The 17053-nt window shown below is 44.0% G+C and overlaps 2 protein-coding genes across 11 annotated transcripts in view; both read left to right on the forward strand.

The window, feature by feature from the left end:
- Positions 1-2688: 2688 nt before the first annotated feature.
- LOC112061488 (ATP-dependent translocase ABCB1-like) overlaps positions 2689-17053 on the forward strand; it is an 81912-nt gene continuing 67547 nt past the window's right edge. For 7 of the 10 annotated variants that reach the window (XR_010598289.1, XR_010598290.1, XM_065583313.1 and 4 more), the window contains exons 1-7: positions 2689-2823; positions 12078-12291; positions 13784-13871; positions 13962-14010; positions 14885-15038; positions 16145-16223; positions 16418-16609. Coding sequence is in view for 8 of the 10 variants with exons in the window: in XM_065583313.1 (XP_065439385.1) it covers positions 12243-12291; positions 13784-13871; positions 13962-14010; positions 14885-15038; positions 16145-16223; positions 16418-16609 (611 nt within the window). In the remaining 2 variants the exon portion in view is untranslated. Of the gene's footprint in view, positions 2824-2949; positions 3283-12077; positions 12292-13783; positions 13872-13961; positions 14011-14884; positions 15039-16144; positions 16224-16417; positions 16610-17053 lie in introns of those variants that run through there. The other 3 variants (XM_065583315.1, XM_065583314.1, XM_065583316.1) reach the window with 3 other exon arrangements.
- The window catches only part of LOC101949395 (ATP-dependent translocase ABCB1-like), a 232472-nt gene continuing 218126 nt past the window's right edge, over positions 2708-17053 (forward strand). Inside the window, exon 1 of the mRNA XM_065583292.1 lies at positions 2708-2823. The gene's annotated coding sequence lies outside the window, so the exon portion shown is untranslated. The remainder of the gene's footprint in view (positions 2824-17053) is intronic.

Here is a 17053-nt window from a genome sequence, read left to right on the forward strand (position 1 = left end):
TAAAATTTATAAGGCTAATTCTAATCCTTCTAAGACAAAAAAAAAAAAACAAAGCTTAATGCAATTAAAATTTTAAAACTGTTAGTTATGCTAAAAAAAGCACAAAAGGGGGAATGTAAAAGCAAAAAAAAAAAAGGGGGGGGGGTTAAGTTACCATTTAAGTATCAAAAACAAAGCAAATATTAAGCTAAGTCTTAGCCTAATATCGCAGAACCTATAAAAGCAAAGCTCATGCCAAAAGAAAATAAAAACAGCAAAATAATCAATGTAACCCAGCCTTAAAATAGCAATATTTAAAAACAAAAATAAAAAATACAAAAATAAGCAAAACATAAGATTAGCAAACTACAAATGTTCTTAATTAATACATGCCACTAAAATATATAAATGCTTATGTAATATTGCTTGTACTTTAAAAAAACTAAAACAAAAATGCTCTCTGTCAGCTACGTTCTTCCTTTACAATTGCATGTCCTAAATAAAGCTGTCTCTAATTTTATTGCTTCCAACCTAAAAATAAAGTTTGTTTCTTCCACAACAGTTAAATACTGAAGCTGCATTTATAAGCTTATGTCCATTCTAGTTACCAATGCATTTATTTCAGTCCACTACTATCAGTTCTGTTCAACTTTTAAATAATTGTGGTCATCTTTTACTTATAAAGGAGGTTTAAAAAAATAATGCAATTTGCTTTGACTTTCCCTGGTCTTCTACCAAGTGATAAGTGTGGCCCTTATATCTCATCGGGTTACTGCAGGAATTATTTGCCAACTCTTCCCTTTCTCCTTCTCTCACTTTCCCTTTGCTTCCCTGTTCTTTATTTTTTAAAGTTGCTATTAACATAACAGCTGGTCAAAAATTTTCAGGTAGAACATTTTCCCATCATAAAATGCCATTTCATCAAAATCTAAACTTTCTGTGGGACTGTGTCAACCTTGACAACATTTTATTTTGGGGGGAAAAGCATTTTGATAATGCTGAACAACGTATATTTACAATGCTTAGCACAATGTGGCTCCAGTCCTGGCTGGGGCATCTACACACAAAAAGAGCAGAACCTCTGTTTGACAAACTAATTGGGGACTGAGGAGTTCATAACATTGAAAAGTTCATAAAATTGAATATCTCGAACTGACAGTAGGTACAGTGTGAGTTGCAGCATGGTGCACTGCATCACTTTCTTCTTGTCCTTCAAACCACAGCAAAACATTTTCCAACACACTGAAGAAGGCCTCAAAATGTGAAGGGATGTCAACTTGTTCTTCATCGGATCACATTCATGCTGTGATTTTCTACTTCCTCCCCTGAGTCGGGGGCGGGGGGGAGGAAATGATTCCTGTAACTGGTTGTTTGTCAGATTGGTGGTCATAAAATCAAGGTTCTACCATAATAGTAAAATGGCCTAATTTTCTGATGTCCTAAGCACCCAACAACTCCTCAAGATTTCAAATAAGAGTTGTGGGTGCTTAGCATCTTCAAACTTTTGGTCAAGACTTTCCTATTTAATTCTGCTTATATTATTATATGGCATTCATTGCTATGGTATCTGAGTTCAACCATGAGTACAACTAAACCTATGGCCAGGTCTACTCTTGAAAAATCTTTGCCAGTAAAGCTATACCAGTATACTACACCGGCAAAACGCTCCTAGTGTGGATGCAGGAGTTGTTCCTGTTCCCACTGAAATGACAAAAATTCCATTGACTCCATGGGATTAACACAGTTTGGGGCTTGGGACAATCATGTATTTGTGCTTCTCACCTTTCCCCCCTGCTAATCTACAGACACAGACATCTGAGCTATGCAAGCCAAGGAGTTAATAAACTCTTAGGAAGAATCAGTCCCTGTCACAATGTGTTTTGTACAATGCCAAGCTTAAAAAAATAATGTAATTGTAATGAGAGCGCAGGGCCCTAGAAATAAACAGACTTGAGGTGTAGGATTTTGAGCAATATTGAAGTCCAGCTGGAAAGTAAAAGGTAATGGTGGGGGGGGGGGGTGAAGAAAGCGATGGGAAAAGTTGCCTTTTCTTTCAAAGGGAATTGTACCATTTTATCCTGAACCTTGTGTGTGTGTGGGTGGGTGGTGGTGGGGGGGGGGGGGGGATGAAAAAAGGAATCATCACCCAGGGCCCATGGCTGAACACCTTAATCAGGCAAAACTACCACTGGTTTCCCTGACTTTCCAAAATCCTTGGGCACTCAGATTCCAGCATGATGAGGATGATATCAGCACCCAGATGGATGGGAAGATAATTATGGGATTTTGTTTTTGCACAGTGGAAAGGGGTGGGGAGCCATAGGGTACTGTAAGGTCTGCATAAGTTTTCCCCTAGTAACTGATAGACGTCCCTACAAGTGTGCTGAAGAATCTGAGCTTTGGGGTGTTTTTCTGAATCAACTCTCTGAACTTTTTAGGAGACATTTAAACTCATTTAAGCAGGAAAGAACCACAATTGGAAGTTTTAGTCCTTTTACTCATTTCTGGTTCCCACAGCGGCATGTCTTCACCAGAAATGGTTTTCTTCTTTTGGGCGGGGGGGTAACTGTGGGGAAGGAATCACTGATAGGAGATGTGGAAAGGGGACCCCAGATCATTACCTTGAAACCTGATCCTGCGGTACGTGGAGGAAGGGAAACAAGGTAGCTGAAAACTGGGCGGCGGGAAGCAGCCTGCTGTTTATAAGGGGCAGGGTAACGCGGGCACTGAGGTTTCGGAAGAGCAGCGTCTGGGACACACCACACCGGGGACTCTGCCTTGGTTAGGGAGTGAAGGCAGGTGTGGGCACTCCGCAGTCACAGCCGCTCTGGGAGCAGCGGGCAGGTGAGGCTCAGAATCGCTGGGACGGGGCCAGTCTCCTGCTGCGGAATCTCTCCCATCCCCCGAGACAGGCTTTACCGAGCTGCCTCCACAGTCACACCCCCCGCTCCGGGCAGGAGCCGCCTGGGGTCTGCCCAGGGCTGAGCGATGGGGAAGCTCCAGCCGCTCTGGCGCCAGCGGCGTGTCCGAGCAAACCCCTCGCCCAGCCCCTCCGCGCTCCTCGCTCTCCTCCCACGGGGGCTCAGCGGCGCTCCCCGGCCGCCGCACGCGGGCAGCGGGGCACCTTCCCCGGCAGGAGCGGGGCCGCGTCTCTGGGGGCTGCGCGCTCCATGGCCAATGGCAGCTCGGAGGGACACGCACCAAGGGAGCCCTGGCCGCTGGGACTGAAAGCAAAGGGATCGTGGCCACTGCGGGGGGCGGAGGTGAAAGTCACCGGGTCCGAGCCTATCCGGAACGAGACAGGTGTAGTGTATTAAACTGCTCTGGGTAGGACTGTGCTACTGGTAGCAGTTACCGATAGGTGATGGATAATAAGAAACTGCTATTGGCTTTTTGGCTGCCCCAAGCAAAAAAAAAAAAAAAACCTGCGGCGCGGCAGGAGCCAGGTGCAGGGAGACTCCCTGCGCTGCAGACGTGCCCGGCTAGCGGGGGAGGGGACGAGAGACGGGAGGGCGGCCAGGGCTTCAGCGGGGCGCTACCACGCGGCCCCGACCGGTGTGCTGCCTGCCGGGAGGCTCCGCGCCGCTCCGGTAGTCTGGGAGGGAAGGACGCGGACTGCCGGGCTTGCTGCAGGGCGCTCCCGTCCTCCCCGCCGCCGCCCCCTACAGGGCCACCAGAGGAGCACAACAAACATACAAACAAGAAGCGGCCGTGGTGCCCTAGGATTGGGCGGAATGCCGCCTCCAACAATCTGCCGCCCCAAGCACCAGCTTGCTCGGCTGGTGCCTGGAGCCGGACCTGGGTAATGGATTGTAAGAAACTGCTATTGTAGTAAACTGATACCTGATGTAGCAAATGCCTAGGGGTAGCAGTTTCTTGCACTAGAATGTATGTGAAATTGCTACATGTAGAAATGTGCTATCTGTAGCAGTTATTTATATGTATAGGTTGTAAGAAACAGCTTTTGTATAGGGTTACCATATTTCAGTAAGCAAAAAAGAGGACGGAGGAGCCCTGCCCCCATCCTGCCGTAGCCCCGCCTCTGCCCCTCCAACTTCCCCCCCTCAGAACCATTAACCCTCCCCCTGCTTCTTGTCCCCTGACTGCCCCCTCCTGAGACCCTCCCCCCATCCTAACTGGCCCCCTAGGACTCTACCCCCTACCTGTACCCTGACTGCCCCAACCCTTATTCACCCCCCCCACCCCCAGACAGACCCCTGGAACTTCCACGCCCCATCCAACCTCTCTCCACCCCCTGACAGCCCCCCCAGAACTCCCGACCCATCTAAACCCCTCTGCTCCCTGTCCCCTGACTGCTCCGATCCCTCTCCCCACTCCTGCCCCCTGACAGCCCCGCTCCCAGAACTCCCAACCCCCTCCCGCTCCTTGTCCCCTGACTGCCCCCTCCTAAGAGCCCCCCCCCCCCCAACTGCCCCAGGACCCTACCCCCTACCTGTACCCTGACTGCCCAAAACCTTATCCGAGCCCCCGGAACTCCCGACCCCGGTCTCTTGACTGCCCCATCCAAAACTTCCCTGCCCCTTCTCCGACCCCCTGGCCTCCTTATTGTTGGCCTTCGCCTAACGTCTCTGTGAGCTTGCTCAGGAAGGTCCTGGCAGGCTGGGCAGCAGTGGAGGAGGAGCGGGGGAGGCGTTCCAGACTGCCGGAGGCGATCTGTGAATGCAGGGAGGGAGGGAGTGCTCTCAGCTGCAGGGGAGAGGAGCGGGAAGTGGAGGAGGGGCTCTCTCTGGCTGTCGGAGCCCCATGTAAGTGGCACCATCCGGCGGCTGCCCTGTTAGCCCCGCGCGCTCTGCGGGGCGGGGGGCGGGGGGGGGGGGGGGAGTCCGGACATTTAGAGATTCCCCCTGGACACTATTTTTAGCTCAAAAAGCTGGACATGTCCGGGGGAATCCGGACGAATGGTAACCCTATTTTGTAAAAAGATGCTACTTCCCTCATTGGTCATGTTTTCTAGACCTTATTTTTTTCCCCCTTCTCTGGACTCTCTCCAATTTTTACTACAGTTGAGACCTAATCAGAGTAGAGTGGATATCCCAGAGTGATGTTCTGTTTTTTGGAATACATCCCTTTCCACAGTACTCCTAGCCAGCTTGTGGTCCACTATGACCCCCAGACCCCTTTCCGCAGTCGTCCTTCCTAGGAAGTCATTTCCCATTTAGTATGTGTGAGGCTTGTTATCATTCACGAACTTTATACTTGTACTCTCTATGCCATTATCTCAATCACTGATTCAGATTTTGAATAGAAACTTATCCAGAACTGATCCTTAGAGAGACCCATTTGTTATGCCCTTTCAGCCTGACTGAGCCCTTTCAGCCTGTGAATCACTGATAACTACTGTCGGAACTGTTTTCCAACTAGTTTTGCACCCATCTTATTTTAGCTCCATCTAGGTTGCATTTCCATCATTTGTTTATGAGACGGTCATGGGAGACCTGTAACACTGCAATCTGATGAAGCTAATTTCTACAGATAGCAGTTTCTCACACCGTAGTGACGTGAGACTGCTTTCTGTAGCAGTTAGCTACATCCGATGGCCTTTGTATAGCACTATCATTCAGAGGTTCCTATTGCACACAGTTCCTGGGGTAATCTTTATGTGTTTGTGCATTCCTTCAATAAGCCACTAACATTGTCTGGCCTCATCTAACAGAACATAAGAATGGCCATACTGGGTCAGACCAAAGGTCCATCCAGCCCAGTATCCTGTCTACTGACAGTGGCCAATGCCAGGTGCCCCAGAGGGAGTGAACCTAACAGGTAATGATCAAGTGATATCTCTCGTGACGTCCATCACCACCCTCTGACAAACAGAGGCTAGGGACACCATTCCTTACCCATCCTGGCTAATAGCCATTAATGGACTTAACCTCCATGAATTTATCCAGTTCTCTTTTAAACCCTGTTATAGTCGTAGCCTTCACAACCTCCTCAGGCAAGGAGTTCCACAAGTTGACTGTGCACTGTGTGAAGAAGAACTTCCTTTTATTTGTTTTAAACCTGCTGCCCATTAATTTCATTTGGTGGCCCCTAGTTCTTATATTATGGGAACAATTAAATTCCATTTGGAATAATTCCAAAAATTATTCACTTTCTCCACATCATTCATGATTTTATATACCTCTATCATATCCCCCCCCTTAGTCTCCTCTTTTCCAAGCTGAAAAGTCCTAGCCTCTTTAATCTCTCCTCATATGGGACCTGTTCCAAACCCCTAATCATTTTAGTTGCCCTTCTCTGAACCTTTTCTAATGCCAGTATATCTTTTTTGAGATGAGGAGACCACATCTGTACGCAGTATTCAAGATGTGGGCGTACCATGGATTTATACAAGGGCAATAAGATATTCTCCATCTTATTCTCTATCCCCTTTTGAATGATTCCTAACATCCTGTTTGCTTTTTTGACTGCTGCTGCACACTGCGTGGCCGTCTTCAGAGAACTATCCACAATGACTCCAAGACCTTTTCCTGATTAGTTGTAGCTAAATTAGCCCCCACCATATTGTATGTATAGTTGGGATTATTTTTGCCAGTGTGCATTACTTTACTTTTATCCACATTAAATTTCATTTGCCATTTTGTTGCCCAATCACTTAATTTTATGAGATCTTTTTGAAGTTCTTCAGTCTGTTTTGGTTTTAACTATCTTGAGCAGTTTAGTATCATCTGCAAACTTTGCCACCTCACTTTTTACCCCTTTCTCCAGATCATTTATGACTAAGTTTAATAGGATTGGTCCTAGGACTGAACCTTGGGGAACACCATTAGTTAACCCTCTCCATTCTGAAAATTTATCATTTATTCCTACCCTTTGTTCCCTGTCTTTTAACCAGTTCTCAATCCTTGAAAGGATCTTCCTTCTTATCCCATGACAACTTAATTTACGTAAGAGCCTTTGGTGAGGGACCTTGTCAAAGGCTTTCTGGAAATCTAAGTACACTATGTCCACTGGATCCCCCTTGTCCACATGTTTGCTGACCCTTTCAAAGAACTCTAATAGATTAGTAAGTCACAATTTCCCTTTACAGAAACCATGTTGACTTTTGCCCAACAATTTATGCTCTTCTATGTGTCTGATAATTTTATTCTTTACGATTGTTTCAACTAATTTGCCCGGTACTGATGTTAGACTTACCGGTCTGTAATTGCCAGGATCACCTCTTTTTAAATATTGGTGTTACATTAGCTATCTTCCAGTCATTGGGGACAGAAGCTGATTTCAAGGACAGGTTACAAACCATAGTTAGTAGTTCTGCAATTTCACATTTGAGTTCTTTCAGAACTCTTGGGTCAATGTCATCTGGTCCTAGTGACTTGTTATTGTTAAGTTTATCAATTAATTCCAAAACCTCCTCTAGTGACACGTCAATCTGTGACAATTCCTCAGATCTGTCACCTACAAAAGCCGGCTCAGGTTTGGGAATCTCTCTAACATCCTCAGCTGTGAAGACTGAAGCAAAGAATACGTTTAGTTTCTCTGCAATGACTTCATTGTCTTTAAGTGCTCCTTTTGTATCTCCATCGTCCAGGGGCCCCATTGATGGTTTAGCAGTCTTACTGCTTCTGATGTACTTAAAACATTTTATTACCTTTTTGAGTTTTTGGCTAGCTGTTCTTCAAACTCCTTTTTGGCTTTTCTTATTACATTTTTACACTTAATTTGGCAGTGTTTATGCTCCTTTCTATTTACCTCACTAGAACTGACTTCCACTTTTTAAAAGATGGTTTTTTATCTTACTGCTTCTTTTACATGGTTGTTAAGCCACGGTGGCTCTTTTTTAGTTCTTTTACCGTGTTTTTTAATTTGGGGTATACATTTCAGTTGGGCCTCTATTATGGTGTCTTTTGAAAAGTGTCCATGCAGCTTGCAGGGATTTCACTCTAGTCACTGTACCTTTTAATTTCTGTTTAACTAACCCCCTGATTTTTGCATAGTTCCCCTTTATGAAATTAAATGCCACAGTGGTGGGCTGTTGAGGTGTTCTTCCCACTACAGGAATGTTAAGTTATTATATTATGGTCACTATTTCCAAGCGGTCCTGTTATAGTTATGTCTTGGACCATATTCTACGCTCCACTCAGGACTAAATCGAGAATTGCCTCTTCCCTTGTGCGTTCCTGTACCACCTGCTCCAAGAAGCAGTCCTTTAAAGTATCGAGCAATGTTGTTTCTGCATTTCGTCCTGAGGTGACATGTTCCCAGTCAATATGGGAATAATTGAAACCCCCCCCCATTATTATTGAGTTCTTAATTTTGATCACCTCTCTAATCTCCCTCAGCATTTCATCGTCACTATCACTGTTCTGGTGAGGTGGTCGATAATAGATCCCTCATGTTATGTTCTTATTAGAGCATGAAATTACTATCCATAGAGATTCTATGGAACATGCTGATTCACTTAAGATTTTTACTTCATTTGAAATACAGAGACACATTTGAAATACAGAGGCATGGTCAATATTTCTAGCCTCAGATACAAATGTTACATGCATACAGGTTGGATAAACACAGTCAATAGGTCTTGAATTTTGCAATGATACCCTACATCAGCCATCTTGCATAAAGTATATATTAGCTATGTCATATCCATATCATAAGCATATTTTCATATAGAATGTAGAATATAATGTCACACCCCACATGTATGTTTGTTGATCTGCAAACAGTAAAGGAGCATGCACCTTTGGGTGCAAACGCTCATGACGATAGTGCAGAGCCATGCAAGTTCCATGATTCTCTGTGAGATGGCAGACAGTGAGGAGGGCCAGGCAGGTTGGTGGGTTTAGAAAAAAAGGTGTAAACATTATGTATACATTTATGTATGGGATACATATAAAACTAGTGGATGGTTAACAATGCATTATAAGAAATTGGATCCCCTGGCCACAACCACCCCGTCTCACCTGTTTGGTACCCAGCATACACTGCCAAAACAAAGCTTCCCAAAATACAGTGGGATATCTATTTCTGGTGCACCTCACTCTAACTTTATACAAGTGCTTCTGGTGAGTACCCTGACTGCTGAGACAAGGAGTCCAGGAGGCATGCACACAAGTGACGTAGTGACTCTATGCTGACATCAGTTGAGTTAACCCACACTTAAAGTGTAGATATGGCCTTAGGTATGTTAAATGTTTGGGAGAGGTAACAAGAACTGTATGAGGGTAGACTAAGATTCATTCAGGTGTTTAGGCTCAAGGCATTGGAACTGGCCTTACTGCACCCTACAGGCTCAAGAACAAAGAGGCACATAAAAAGATATCATTTATTTATTAAAATTTCTTGACTCGAGGGTGTATAACTCATGCTGGGCAGGAGCGCTGCCAGCTTTTCTGCCGCCCTAGGGGGCGGAAGGTCCCGCCCCGAAATGCCGCCCCCCACAGAGGTGGCGGAAGGTCCCGCTGCCAAAATACCGCCGCGGTCGCCGCCCCCCAAATTGTAGTGCCCTAGGCGACCGCCTAGGTCGCTTAATGGGTTGCTCTGGCCCTGATGCTGGGATGGACAATGGGATGGTTCAGTGAGTCATTGCCTGGACTGATCGTTCCCAAATTAGCACCTGGCATTGGCCACTGTCACAAGACAGGATACTTGATTAGATGGACTATTGGTCTGACCCATGATGGCAGTAATTACAATAGATTTTTTTCCAGGGAAAAGGACGTTATAGGAGATAATATACTGCCTTTATTGAATATTTGAGAATTAAGTTATACACAATGGCCTGCGGAAAAACACTAAGGGTTAGACTGAGAGGCAAAATAACAGTTGCAAAAATGCAATCCCCATTGGTGGATTGACTCAAAATAAAGTTTTGACACTAGGCCAGAAATTCAGTCAGCTCTAAAATGAGAAGAAAAAATTAAATTTAAAAATTCAGGGAATTCAGGGAATCCCAGCAACAGAGAAGACAACTGCTAGGAGACTCTATGCAATCAGATACTACGCAGGACGGGACAATCCGCCTGTTGCTGCCTGCCAGCAACCCGAGGAGACAGCCTGTCTCTCCTGCCATTCACTGCTTCCAGCCTGCCTGCCCTGCAGCCAGCCCACACCAGATCCGGGATTTTAGAACCCATGGGTTCCAAGCTTTAAAGACTGTCAGCACTGTCAGAAGGGAGTGGGCGGTTAATCCATATCCAGTGATCCCTAGGCAGGACCTGCTTTCCTGAATCAGTCTCCTCACCACTCAGCCAGAAATGGAACCGGAGGGGGTATCCTGTATTAGGTCATGGCTACACTTGCAAATGTAGAGCGCTTTGAGTTAAACCAGCCTTTGGAGAGCGCAGTAGGGAAAGCGCTGCAGTCTGTCCACACTGACCGCTTCAAGCACACTGGCGTGGCCACATTTGCAGCAGCATTGGGAGCGGTGCATTATGGGCAGCTATCCCAGCATTCAAGTGACTGCAATGTGCTTTTCAAATGGGGGCAGGGTGGAGTGTGACAGGAAGTATGTTGTATGGATGTGGGGGGAGAGAGAGTGGGTTTTTGGGGCATGCTGTCTTGTAAATTCAGACCGCAGCAGACACCATCCCTTCCCCCCGCCCCCAGCATTCCACAGTAATGGTTGCTTTGTCTCGGAACAGATAAGCATACCGGCTGTCAGAAACAGAGCTTTGAAAGGGCATATACGCATTTCTGTAGAGATTCCAAAACAATGAGAAGAGTGGCCACTTGACTTAAGGGGATTATGGGATGTTTCCGGAGGCCGATCAGAGCGCAGTAATGCAACATCCCATTCACACTGGCGCCGCAGCGCTCCAGTGGGGGTGCATCAAACTTTATTCCACTCACCGAGGTGGAGTACCAGGAGTGCTCTAACTGCGGAGTCAGAGCGCTCTACGTGCCTTGCCAGTGTGGACAGGTAGTGAGCGAGGGCACCCGTGGCTGCTTTCATGCGCTCTAATTTGCAAGTGTAGCCAACCCTTAGAGTTATATGGGCAGTTAGGTTGTAATTTTGCACCATGAAGGCACATTGCATCTGCGGAAGGATTTTCATCTACCTGGATCATCAAGACCTGCACTGCCAATTCCCAGTATAATAAGGTGTGTTTCTAACAGCATCTCCTTACCGGCCTGCAACATGTGTCCACATGCACCACCTGAGATGTAGGGGAGAGACAGAACTGGGTGTGGGAAGAGACACTTTTGTATAGGAACATTGAGAGAGTGTGTGGTCACATGTCCTACCATTCCTCTTGGCAGAGCCTATAGTCATTACAAAGCATTATTGATATCTAATCATTTTAATCATTCAATATTTTCACTGATTGTCTATTTCTATTTGGTCACGTCCTTACATAAAGTTTATAGTCATTGTTTTTAATGTGTTTGCTTGTGTGAGTTTGAATTATTTGTGAGTTCAAGTGCTGTAGCCACAGCGTTAGTGTGGTTATCCCTTGTCTCACTGGAAGCACTGCCAAGTAGCTAGATCCTTTAGCATATGAGTAGGGGGAGTCAGGAACCTACCAGCAGCACTGTAAAATGAGCCCAGGGTGACGGAAACTTTGGAACTGTCCAAAAACTGTGAGGTACCCAACTCCTGTTTGCACTGCATTCAGGTTCTAAACCAGCATTGAAAGGGGGAGTTACATCTCTACTTCGTTAAATAAACTTTTGCTCATTTTCACTATAAATGTATCTAAGTGTCGTGTGTTAAGCAAAGAGGTGATCTGAGCTGGAACTGGTAAGCTGGGGTGTTTTGTTCCTTTCCAAACAGCAAATCTGTAAATACTGTGAGTTTGCAGTGGAGCAGGGGCTTCACACTCCAGGGAGATAGTCGGAGAGCTCAGGGGTTGGAATGTGCCTATCGCTAACGTGTAAAGAGACAGCAGGGCCTGCCTAGGCCTAGAGGGGAGTGCTTGTATTGCCTGTGGCCACTGGAGTTGGGGAGCTGACCCCCATCAGGCACAGACAAGGCTTTCTGGTGCTAAGGGCAGGTGGCCACAGCCCTGAGTACCCCCAGGAAGCAGGCCGCATTGTTGTCCTAATTTTTAAAAATGAACATGGTTCTTTAGAAAAGTAATTTACCCTGATGTAAAAGTAGTATGTAATGATAAATATTTTTTCTTCCCTAGGAAAAGATGTTGAAAGGAAACAATAAAGAAACATAAACATATCTTAATGTGAACTCTTTGAATGGCTATTGTCTCAGAAAGGTTGTGCTGTTTCCTTGTGTATGCAGATTTTACCCAGAGTGATTTACTTCTGCAAGTCTAATAACCATACAACAGAATAACACAATGAAGGACGATTTCATAAATTACACAGAAAAGGAACCACTTGATCCTAGTAAGTTTTTCGGTTAGTTATTTCTTATTTTGAATGTTAGGCTAGTTGTTGGAAGGATGTACTCCATTGCCACGAAACTAAGCCACATTTTGAATCTTGTCTGGTAGCCATGAGGGATTTCTATGGAAAAATAGATCAGCCCTCCCATCGTTCTCCACAAATCATGCTACTCTGGCTATTAAGCTTTCTTCTGTGGTGTGTTTACCCAGCGAGTATGGATGCTTCTTGGGGAATCTATGTGGAGGAAACAGCATTCAGAAAATATTCTTAGCTAGCACTGAATACATGTATTCTGTTTTAACTTAGTCACAGAACAGACTGGGTGTAGCTCTGTGTGGCCTTTCTACCAACTTAAGTGACCTTGGTGTGCCTAGTGAGGCACTCTAACTTAAAAATAAGTAAGGCTCCCATCCTGCGAGCATTTATGCACATGAAAAGTCCCATTGAGTTTCAGTGTGGCTGCTCACATGCCTAAAGTTATTTACATGCATCAGAAATGGGGCCTAAGTATGCAAATACTCCACTATGTGAGTCAGGAACCAGTTAACTGCATTTGAATTGTTCTATAATCAAAACAAACATAATAGTGTCCTGTAAGTCTCTACAAAGGTGTTCTAAAAACTAGTGTTGGAAAACACAGTAGTTATAGTTCAGGTTGAGATAGGATAGACAGCTGGTGTGTTGTGACCATCTTTTATCCTATAGTTCACAGTCACCTCACTATTCTGTTCTGATTCCGCTGCCTGTTTCTTTCATCCACTTGTTATTTCTCATCTTATTCTTTGATTATAAACTCTTTTGGGCAAAGAGCCTCTTTTTTGCTTGTGTTTGTACAGTCATAGCACAGTAGGGTTGAGGGCTGTAGGTACTACTGAAATACCGACAAATAATAAGATGTCTATTCCACCATAAGTCCCCAATCCTGCAAAGACAAAGGCCTGGTCCACACCTAAAAGTTAGGTCCACCTAACTACGTTTCTCAGAGGTGTGAGAAGTTCATGCTCTTGCGAGACATAGATAAGCCGACCTAAGCCCCAGTGTAGACACCATTAGGTTGACAGAAGAACTCTTCCATCAATCTAGTAGGTGGATTCACTAATCCCTTCCATCATTGTAGTAAGTGTATGTGCTACAGAGAGCATAGCTGCAGCTGTGCCCCTGTAGCACTTCTAGTGTAAAGATACACTTAGGCATACCCTCAGTTTTTGCAAGACTGAGGCCCAAGTTAGTCTTTAATGACTTCCCTTAAAATTAGTTTTTTTGGGCTTAAAATGATGTTTGTTCTCAGCTTGGGTGTTATCTTTGGGGAGGAAAAAATTGAAAGTTACTGAGCTGTTTCAAGAGCATGAGAAAAAATGTAGTTTTCCTGCTTTTAAAAAATCAACTGTTTTGGTACTCCGATAATTCAGAAAGGGATTTAAGGTGCTTCATAAGAAGCTGATTTAAAAGACCTTACTATTTGTGAAAGCAAAACCTACTTTCCCCTCCACAGAATCTGCAAGGAATGGCTATGGCAATCCTACTTTCCAACATGATGAAAAACCTGAGCAAAATGACAAATTACAGAAGAACAAGAAAAAGTAGGGGTTCCTTGATCTTAATACGCTGTTAAATTTCTTGCCCTGCCTTTCAAGAAAGGGCCTGGATTAATTTTGCATTAATCTCTTTAGAAAGAAAAATGAGAAGTCAAAGGAAAAGATGGTTGGCATTTTGAAATTGGTTAGTGCATAGTTTATTGGTTTGATTTATATTTCTCATTGTTCCTTTTCTTTGCCTGTTGTACGTTATGGTGACAGACTAATGTGCAACCACAATACTGCATTTCGAAAGGGAGGAAAGAGGTCTGTGCAAAACTTAGTATTGCCGCACAGCCATTCTTGTGCGTTGATCTCAGGCTTCCCTCTTTAAAAATATGGCCTGTTGTGCAAAGTTCCCCCACAGCTAACTGCCAGTGCTTGACGATGTTTCAGCACTAGCACCATGACAGAGTGAAATTCACCCATGTTAAGGACTGAGGTGAAGCATATGCGGTAAGTAGGGCCTTGCCCTGGCCTCTCAACTGGAGATAATTTTATAATATCTCATGAATTATCCAGGGAAACAAGTGCTGTGTTTTCCTTAAATGTGATAACTGCTACATACCCATTTCTATTGGTAGGCAGCAGCCAAATGTTTGTCAACTACCTGTTCTTGTTTACATTTTAAATGCACTGAGTAAATATGTGATGTAGTAGAATGCACACAGAGAGGCAGTGAGTTGCACAGGTGATGTTATCACTTTGTGAAAAATATAAGATATATTCTTTTTTCTACAGATTAGGGGATTCATCCTGCCATTCTGCCAACATGTCCTAACTCCCTCAATAAAAACTGGCCTGAAACTGTGTGTAAGCTTTTTCAAAGTGCATCCGAAATGTTGTGTTTGCCTTCACATTATCTAATTCATTGCTTCATAATGTGTTTTGGGATACCCAAATCACGAATGGTGCTATGTAAAAACAAATCCTATTCTATGTGTCTTAGGAGGGTATTGTCACAATTATGTGAAATTTTTCAACCTTCAATTAATACCTTTTTCTTTATATTCGTGTAGTTTGGGTATGCCGATTGGCTGGATATCATTTTGATGATAATAGGTTTGATTGCAGCTGTTTCAAATGGAACAGCGCTGCCACTTTTATTCATTGTCTTTGGAGAGATGACAAACAGATTTGTGATGATTGGCCAAGCAGTAAATATGTCTTCAGGTAAACAAAGTTTGTTCAACTTCTGAAAATATTTGTTAGTCTCTTAATTACTGGATTGGCAGAGGTTCAGGATGGAGTGCTGCTGTGGTGTTAAAAGCCATGAAGAGCATAGTGAATTAAATAATATAATATATGGAGATATACCTATCTCATAGAACTGGAAGGGACCCTGAAAGGTTATAGAGTCCAGCCCCTGCCTTCACTAGCAGGACCAAGTACTGATTTTGCCCCAGATCCTTGTCCCCTCAAGGAGTGAATTTACCACCCTGGGTTTAACCACTGAGCTATCCCTCCCCCAAATTCTGAGCAGTCCTTCCTTTTTACCTTGCTGTATAGTACAGTAGCAATATAGACACTTGATAAATTATAGAGCAGTATATTTGGTAACTGTAAAACAATTTACTACTTTCTATAGCTTATAGTTAATCCATGGAATTCACTGTCCCAGGAGGTCACCAAATCAAGTTATGTGAAAATAAGACCATTAGTACTACTTTGCCTTTATAAGAGCTAAGCTTATGATAAGGGCAATCATAACTTACCCTAAAATATATGTGCTGACACCTGGAAGGGGTCTCCCATTTCTCTCTGGTCTGAACAGTTTTGCACCTTTGGTTAGGTATATTATTAGTGAAATTTACCTTTTTGCAGACAGCCAGCAAAAGGCTGAGCCACCACTTGGACCCAACTTGGGCACAGTTTTGAGTGGAACCTAAGTGGTGCATAAAAGTCAGACTTATGGTGTCTGTATGGATGAATTTTGCCTTGTGTCAGGTAGAAGGGGGAGTTATCAGCTTCTGAAAAATCAGATATTGGCCAGTGTTGGAATCAGACGGTCAGATCAGATGAAGCTATGATCTGAGCAGTGCCCTTTGACGTAGTGAGCTAAATCCGTGACATCACTCTACAGTGATCTGAGCTGACTCAGAAGTTTGCCCTGTTTGATCCTCCACTGGAAGGATGATGGCCACCATGAAAGTCATAAATCTATAGAGCGGTTGCAGGGAGTGTAGTGTCATGCAAAACACTGATAAGATTATGGCCTTAAACCACCATAATTTGTGTTATGCCTGTTCTAATAAAACTGAATATTTTTTTTGTTACAGTTAATCTTTCAGCTGTGATGAATTATAACTCTACTTGTTCAGCAATTCCAGGTTTGGATATAGAAGCTGAAATGACCAGGTAAGAACCTCTGCAATTATTTCCATAAGAATAGCACAGTGTAGTTTCTATATTTTTTTGTCCATTAGGCTGTAAGCCAAATTTGGCCCTCAATTACATCTCATTTACTTCAGCAGGGTTGAACGTGACCTGATGTGTCTAACTTGTCTTGCAAGATGCAATTGACCTTACGGACTTTTACTGTTTTACTACAGGTTTGCCTACTACTATGCGGGTATTGGCTTTGCTGTAATGATACTGAGCACCATCCAAGTCTGGACATTTTTGACCTCAGCTGCAAGACAGACCGCAAGAATCCGACAAAAGTTTTTTTTCGCAATACTTCACCAGGAGATGGCTTGGTTTGATACCAGCCAGATTGGAACGTTGAACACCCGACTGACGCAGTGAGAAGGCTCTATTTATCTATGCATCAGGAACATGAGCCAAAAAGAAGTCTGATGTTTACCTTTATAGAATTAGCTACAGGAATTTTCCAGGAAACCTTTTTAACTAAGACCCAAAATATTACTGCTGTCTGAGGGAGGAATTCATTATCATTTTTCACTTCATTTTCAGAGTTTCAGTGACATTTCCATTGCGAGGACTTATCCTGTGAAATGCAATATCTTACTCCTCTGACATTGGCTTTGTAGTATCTATGAGCTATTTTGCAAACTACTGTAGATAAACAGCTCTGCTGTCTCCAGCTAGTTTACAAACACTGAAACCCCTGACACTGTATGAAATGAAACTGCACTCATAGTTATGGGCACTATGTTATCATTTTGAACATGATCCAAAACCAATTAAAATCATTAGGAATCTTTGGATCAGGTCCCTTGTGCAGG

Source organism: Chrysemys picta, chromosome 2 (assembly GCF_011386835.1).
Source record: "Chrysemys picta bellii isolate R12L10 chromosome 2, ASM1138683v2, whole genome shotgun sequence".
NCBI lineage: Eukaryota > Metazoa > Chordata > Testudines > Emydidae > Chrysemys > Chrysemys picta.